We start from the raw sequence: 8,445 nt of genomic DNA on the forward strand, positions 1-8,445 counted from the left end.
TTGCCTTTAAATTGGCAGCCTGAGAACTGTTTGCCACAAAAAGATAATAATAATAATTTGTTCAAATCACGATTTGGTATCAAAGGTTATGCCTAATCTGGTATAGACTGTAACTTTGAAATCATGCATGGGACTTTTTTTAATTATCATATTTTGCAGAAAAAGAATGCTTTAACATTTTGTGTTGACAAATAACGGGTTTGACATTGTGTGTAATCAGTTGAAAACTACACAAAATGTCAAAATATACAGGTCGATTTGCCTGTTAACATGATTCTTTCAGCTCACCGGAAATGCCTATAGTACAAATCCGTGATTAATTCCTTAAAAGAATTAACAAACATGTTGTATTTGTCAGTGTATATATTGCAACATACTTTGATGCTCCCGTGCATAAAGCAATTGGACTGTACGCAAGTTTGTCTGTCCATACGTACGGTTAACCAGATTTTACCGTTTCGCCTACATTAATGATCCTGTGACAAGACCTTCAAACTGACCAATATACATGACCATGACCTTCATATGATCCTCTCAAGGTAAACATCTTTGGACATACGACCCCAGGACATGATTTTGCGTTTCGATAACTCGATTCTGGTTTATAAATATGACCAATATGAAAAATGCATGAGGAGAATGAAATAAAATTTCTAATGTAAATCTTGTAACATTTATTTAATAAAAATGTACATACTGCAAATTAAATGTAAGTACTGTTCAACAGGCTTTTAAATATTCAAATTTGGTACATATTTATCTTTCTTATTGTAGTGTCAATTGATAAAAGCATTTACACCCTCATGATATGACAAAATATACAAAATGAAAAATACATATATTTATAGATTGCGCCCAGTAATAACAATGATTTTTTCATTTGGATAGTATATAGTATCAATGCAGGTGCAAAATTAGCATTGTTAACTGGTAGTGTAAAATGTTAGTGTCATATCCATTCATTAATTCTGCATTATGATGGCAATCATACATAATAATGATACTCATATTATGAATATTAGTAAAAGTTGCTCTTTTTTTCAGTAGAACAATGATAAGATAAAATTTGTAATCATCATTCGTAATGTCATTCAATTCAGCATTGCGATGCATATCAAGTTTCTATATACTTCATATCACATCATATACTTCTATGTCATTCTCGTCTCTGCCTATAATCATCTTTGACATTTGCTGATTGCAACATATTGCCTGATGACTAGCAAATGTATCACTAAATTTCACAACCTCGCCTATAGGATTACCATTCAGTCCAAACTGTAGCACATTGTCGAAGTTATTTCCACACACAAGTAGCCCTCTACCTGTAAGATAACAACCATAGGCACGTTCTAACTGTGAGTCATTAAATCTTTCAACAATTGTCCCGTTATAATCCAGTATAATCAGTCCATTGTATTTGTCAGCAACATAAATCTTGGAACCATCCTTACTGACGGCTACACTGCGGATGACAGAGAACAGATTCTGTCCTGATTGATCTTTACTGAACTGCTTCAGCTTTCTTCCTGATAAACTGTATATATAAACTGATGTATAGTCTGAAATGTACAGATTGCTATCAGCATATGAAAGACCATAACATGCAAAGCCAGTTTTAATTTTGTTTGTTAATGTCATTTTAGTTGATAGTGAAATGAGTTGCACTTTGTGCTTGCCTCGCAAACATACAGCAGCTTGCTGTTTATTGATAGAACAAACTTGCCATGGACTCCCAGGCAGATCACAGTAGTCTATGACAGTATATGAAGAACTGTCTAAACGTTTCAGCTTTTTGTTGTTTTGATCAGCCAGTATCATTGTTCCATCCTCAAGAGTACAGGCGCTGATAATATCACACCTGTATTCATCTGACTGAACTTTAACACTATATTTTGTGCTGCCTTTTACTTGAAGTAAAGAATCGTTCTTATGAATATTCACAGTACCAATGTTTTCTGTCTTCATGGCTATTCTCTGTTCAATCTTGCCGAAAACATTTATTTCATGCAACAAAGAATCTAGTCTATGATCTCCAGTGAAATCAATGTCTTTGAATGGAGATTGTAATTGGTTTGCTTTTACTGATTTAGCCGCATTTTCAGCAATGTTTTCTCCTTTCTTGACATTCACAAAGTTTTGCAATTTGTTGTCACTTGCCAGATTTAGTTTGTTTCGAGCGGACTTTACACTAGCTTTGTTTGTCTCCAATATTCTGATACTGTCCTCCATTTCATTTATGAAGGCTTTGTACTTTTCTTCAATGTCAGATATAGTGTTGTTTTCAAGTTGGTCAAGTCTGTCATTGATATCTTTTCTGAGCTTCTTGATGCTCTCCAGCGTAGCAATTTTGCTTTTCAAGAGCCGTTCATTTTCTCTTTTGAACTTTTCTTGTTGCTCTTTCAAGGCCTGAGCAACTGAGTCCAGCTTTTGCTGAATTTCCCTGGTAGTGGTGGTGCCGGTGTTGTTCTGGAGAAATTCTGGTATGTAGAAGATATTTTTGCATGACCTTGAAAAGAAGAAACACAATAAGATATTTCTTACATTTCGTTTTTTTTTTTTGCAAACGAATAAGATACCATGCATTACTCAGAGGTTAATACACGACAGAGCCGGGCCGGGACGTAATAATCGGCCCAGAAAATGAACAATGACACGAGGGCTTTAGCCCGAGGGCAATTATAAATTCCAGACCGAGTATCACCTCCTTGCCTGGTTCTGTTGTGTATTAGTGTATTTAATACATACGTTTAGTTGCACTACTCAAAGGGAGTAATTACAACTCCTGATGCTAGATCTTAATGACTTAATAGTTTGGGGTACTTTTAAAGAAATCTCAAAATACCCGAAAGCGCACGTGTTTATCCGGCGGATTATGATTATGAGTTTTCGGCCCGAACCGATAAGTTATAATCACTGCGTGAAAGCATAAACCTGCTGAAAACATATCCATTTTTGATACTACATATAGTGACATAATATGTATTAATTTAAGCCGGGTCTTAAATACAGTCTCTCGTCTATTGTGTTTTAGGTTGACGCATGACTTTCTTGAAGACCTGACATGACGCACGACAATGCAACACGACGCGCGACAATATGACACTACTCACGATACAACGCACGACAATGAAACACTACGCGCGACAATACGACACGACTCGCGACAGAACACAAATCAATTCAACATGACGCGTGACAATACAACACGACACACGACGTTGTTTAAACATATATATTCCCAAGTAAATACGTACACTGATACATATATCATGCTTTGATCAACGCAGCACACAGCCTTTACGGACAAAATAAAACTGTATAGCATTTCGAGCTATACTCAGTTCCAAAAGAAAGTGTGCACTTTTTAAGTTTAAATATTTCAAAAATTCCCCGACGATTTTTTCATACACTAACTCTCAGGTATAACTCAAAATCTAAAATGCACATCAATTTGTTTACGAACTGATTTAAATTTTGGTACCAAACATTATAAGTTTTCATGAAAATAAACGAGAAAAAATAACAGAAAACTAAGTGCACACTTTCTTTTGGAACTGAGTATTTAATGTATCATATGACCAGGAACGTAGTGTAATACAAAAATGAAAAGAGAATGTATGGTAATTTAGAGAAAGTGTGAGTAGTTAACTCAATGTACGAATAGATATTCCTGAAGAAATAAGTCGTAACAGAATTTTTTATTTAATTTAAATTGAGTTTAAAACTCGCTAATGACAAACATTGGTATTTCAATTTCATCGAAAATTGACATTTTCATCAACAGTATCTTTTTTATTTTCAGGATCCGAGATAAACTGTTTTTGAATCTGACAGTAACTGTTAAAACTAATAAAATTATTTTTGCAATATACTTTATTATTCTATGAATAAATGACATTGAATTTTGGTTTAAACGTTCACGGGTTTCATGCTGAAATTAACGTTAAAAGTGTTACGCATAACAACAGCGCCAATGAATGTATGTCTTTTTTCATAGACCATCCAGCTTAATTAGGACAGTAATAAGAAATACAGATATTCCGAGCACATCTTACCAACCTTCCATCCTTATCACAGCCTTGGGTGTAACTAAAAATATTATATTATTTCCATTGACGACCGACCAAGAAAGTTTAGACATGAAAAGTGTGATTCTTTGTATTTCTGTTTATAACAGTACTTTTTGAATCTTCACAACGACACATTTTAGTATAGATTAAGCGTAAAGAAAGGATTAACTTCACAAAAAATGATGTAACTGATCAAGAGCGGTTATTTACTCTATCTCGTACTTGTGTAAATATGTTGATACAATCATTATACTGGCCTCCAACCCTAAACACCGCCGCCCGTTAGATTTTGATATTGTGTTTCCGTATATCCTTTCCACAGCCATAACATAACCAAACGTATTAGCGTCTGATAGCCCTTTCACGCTTCCGTAGAATCAACATTTATTACAAGAAATTCAGTTTGAAAATATTTTTGAAATATCTGGGTCTGCAGCTCTCAAATAGGGTTATATCTTACATCCGATGAATATACTGACACTTTCAGAGTGAGACAACATCAAAAACGACCTTTTGAGCGATTTGATGAACTTCCAAAATTATCAATGTACCCTTATTGCGTAACGGATCACTGTGGTGTGATTTGTGTTTATCCCGAGCTTAAATATCTTTTTGTAGATGAAAAGCTGACATGCCCTGGTAATTTCAATTCGTTAGAAAATGCTCAAAATTGACTCCCTATTGGGTCATTAGAAAAAAAGTCCACGCGCATACATCTAGACGGGATGACCCCTGCGCGTGACCCCGGATTATCGAAGAATCAAAATACGACTAACAGGCTTTCGTTTTTAAGTTTGATATTTTTACTTTCATTTTCTTTACTTTCGAAAATGGCTGAATGTCAAGTGACGTCATTTTCTGTGTTGTCAAAAACATATATATATGCCTGGCGAGATTGCATAAATATGTACCGACTGTCCTAAGGATATCATAAAACTGTGTGGAATGTTGCTTTAAAAAGATTTAGATCTACTTAATATTTCATGCATTATGAGGCAACTTTACAAAGAGAAAACTAAGTATTAAATAAAAAGACGCGAGCGAAGCGAGCTTAACAATTTTTATGCTTTAGCTTTATTTTTCATTCTAGCATAAAACTGCTGTTATTGTCACTTTTTGATTTTCATGAAGATCCATTGAAATTATGGCCTCTAGGGAGGTCACAAGGTTTTTCTATTTTTAGACCTACTGACCTAGTTTTCGACCGCACGTGACCCAGTTTCAAACTTGACCTAGATATTATCAAGATGAACATTCTAACCAACTTTCATAAAGATTCCTTGAAAAATGTGACCTCTAGAGTGGTCACAAGCAAAAGTTTACGGACGCACGGACGACGGACGCCGTGCAATCGCAAAATCTCACCTTGTCACTTTGTGACAGGTGAGCTAAAAACAACATAGACTTTACCGCGCGTTTCATGGGAATTTGATGACGTTGAGGGACACTACATTCATCTTTATTAGTTTTTACGCGTTTTATGCTAAAATAGCGTTAGTACATGTTCTTTTCGTGTTATAACATCTTCAGAATCCTTCTAAAATCGTACCAACCGATCCCTCGGAATTCTGATTACTATAGGAGTTGAAAGATTTTGTTTGTAACCACAGACATTTGTGTTTTTTCAAGTTTTCAAATTTATAGTATTTAGTTGAACTTGTAACGAATGAGGACATGCTAAAATATCGAGAAGAATATGCGCTATGCTATTAAACTTCATCTTAATAATTTTAAGGTGCATGTGCTAGCAAACGGGCAGGTAACTTCAAAAATGCTTAGCAATATTGCACGGCGTGAAATTTAGTAAGGAGTCAGCAGAGCGAGCAGAAATTTTTCTTGCCTTAAGTCAAGAGTTTAAAATTCCGTAGGAAAATATGTTAAAAGTGCTTGACATAACAAGTGGAGAGGAAGAGACATGCGCAGGATGCACCCTCCCTCTGAATCTGCACGTGGGATGCGTTTTAATCTAGAGTGGGCAGAACAGCGCTCGGCGTAAAAAATACATTAAAGATTTAATATTAACTTACCGTATTTCTTTATTCTCAGTTTGTACATCAATCTTCGAGTATTCAACCATATTGTTTACATATTTCTAGTCACATGGTGACGTTATAGGCGGGAGCTAAAACTAATACCAGTAAAACTAATGCGGTTCGGGTGGAAGTATACCAACACTCGGCTTACGGCATATTAACCTACAGGTTGTAATTTCGAACTATTTATGCATTAAAGTGAAGTATAAGACATATCTAACACAAGACATAAGTTAGATTAACAAATTTATCATAAGTTAAGTACATAAACATGTACGTAAATAAACTCCCTCTCTGTTCTGCATCTATATATTGAAAAAACACATTTTATACTACAATTAGCTTAAGGAATTCGTTTGAAGATGATTTGTCACAATTAGTGAGTCTGACTGTATGAAATCAGTAACTTATCAATAAATGCTGATGATATATTTCCATTATTCTTGGACATCTATTCAGAAGTGCCATTAGTCCGAATATAGTAATCAATTACTTGAACAGCATAAGCTACAGAAAAGTGAAGTACAGTGATTCCGTATACAATGCCATGATAAGGGTTTACAGCTTATGAAAGTATAAAGAAATAAAATAATTATTTTTTTTTCTAAAATTCTACCCGCAAGCTACTTTTTTAATACCTGTTGTACCAGAATGAGAGTAGAACACAAAACTGAACGGGTTTTAGCCTTGCATAGTCTGCTTTACTGTGATCACGTGACCATACCGGAAATGAACCTCACTTGGATAAAACACGCGTGGTGTTAACAAACGAAATGGGACCCACGTGGCGCATATTTAGCCAATCAGCTCTGCATTCCGTCGATCAGGGGGATGCTTGGAGGGTGGGGACCCCATTAAATAGGCAAATAAGGAGTGGGGGCATTTTATTTTCGCAAAAAGATGCGAAAATGACTTTATATCATTTTTATTGACGGAATACGTTGAATTACGCCAGAAAATGCTAAAAACGGACGTATTTTACATTATTTGGCTCGTAGCGACAAATTGTAAATTTTGGCTTATTTTGCGCGAGAGGGGTGGGCTAATTTAGACGCTCACACACGGACATCTTTACATGATACTAAAATTATTTTTTGTGTGGTTTTATTTGCAAAAGATGTATTAAAGTTCAGAACCAGTAAAATCCGCTTTTTGTCATAAATTGAAAAATCTTAAAGTGGCAGGGGCCAGTTTCGCATTTGGCCCGGGTACGTTTTTTAAATAAAATAGACATACTGTACAGGCATATATATTCAACTGGTTATTTATGATGTTTATAGAACTAAGGATTCCTGCATACGAGTGATTATTGTGTAAAATAAATATGTGCTTGTATCGATTTTCCTAGCTCCATGTAGACGGCCGGGTCTAAAACTTTACCTGAGGTAACGGAAGTTAGACGAATTGGAAACGGTCATCCATCCATCCAGCTTCAGCTCAAATTTGCGGAAAAAGTAAACGGTTATGAGATCATTTTCTTCCCACCATTATTTTTGTCTGGTCACATGCTTTAAAAATATGTGTGCGTTTTAGGTCAGTCATTTGCAGATAATACGGTACAGGCCGCGCAAGGTGTGCATTTTGGGCCATTTTTGTCTCAAAATTTAGTGTCCTGAAACCTGCGTTTTTCTCGTTTCTATCACAGAATCAACAGAATCGGCAGGCTGAAAATGTCATATAATGAAGTGCTATGTCTATGCAAGACATTCGCTTAAAAATTGCCTTGAATTTTTCAAATTTAAATTTTTTATGATATTTTCGCACTGGTATCAGCGCAGAGTTGTGGAATTTTCAAATTTACTGTCCCTTGCCCCCATACATATTAAGAAATTCCCACGTGATATACGCCGAGCGTTGGAATGCACCGAGCGTTGTTCTGCCAACTCTAGATAGATAGAGCAGTCTTACCTGTGATCTATAGCCATACACGTGCCACAAGCAACATCGTTATGGTTTTGGCAGTACATGTCTATATAGTTGTGGACGTGTCTGTCACATCTCTCCGTTGGTGCAACTGGTAAATGCTTGCTGGAACCCGGCCTTGTCTTGACTGACCCTGATGGGAACTGTCTTTTGTCAAGAATCTTATGTCCACTTAGCGACGGAACATCCTCATGAACATTGACACAGATTAAACAATAATAGTCCTGACATTCTACGCAATATTTCTGAGCTTCGCTATTTCTGCCTTTACGTTTACACATAGTACATAGCAGATCAAACGTTTCATCAGACAAAATATCTGTATTTATACTTCCTCCTGACGCCATTTTGATATAGTTATAAAAGTTCAGTCCTAGTTTCGTTTTCAGTCTATATTTGTTTACATTCTTTTGACT

General features: G+C 35.6%; 1 protein-coding gene across 1 annotated transcript; it reads right to left on the reverse strand.

The window, feature by feature from the left end:
- Positions 1-440: 440 nt before the first annotated feature.
- LOC128553041 (uncharacterized) lies at positions 441-8,434 on the reverse strand. Its single transcript, XM_053534148.1, has 2 exons — positions 8,015-8,434; positions 441-2,509 (listed from the first exon to the last, which is right to left on the reverse strand). Exons 1-2 carry the CDS (start codon positions 8,374-8,376, stop codon positions 1,132-1,134), a joined length of 1,740 nt encoding a protein of 579 aa, XP_053390123.1. The 5' UTR covers positions 8,377-8,434; the 3' UTR covers positions 441-1,131.
- Positions 8,435-8,445: the final 11 nt, after the last annotated feature.

This window comes from Mercenaria mercenaria, unplaced genomic scaffold (genome assembly GCF_021730395.1).
Source record: "Mercenaria mercenaria strain notata unplaced genomic scaffold, MADL_Memer_1 contig_3416, whole genome shotgun sequence".
Classification (NCBI taxonomy): Eukaryota; Metazoa; Mollusca; class Bivalvia; order Venerida; family Veneridae; genus Mercenaria; species Mercenaria mercenaria.

Bases quoted from the DNA above. Each gene is read 5' to 3' on its own strand.
- LOC128553041 (XM_053534148.1), bottom strand. From the start codon at position 8,376: ATGGCGTCAGGAGGAAGTATAAATACAGATATTTTGTCTGATGAAACG. The intron at 2,510-8,014 runs GTAAGACTGCTC...CTTCTTTTCAAG, and splicing joins TGTATGGCTATAGATCACAG to GTCATGCAAAAATATCTTCT.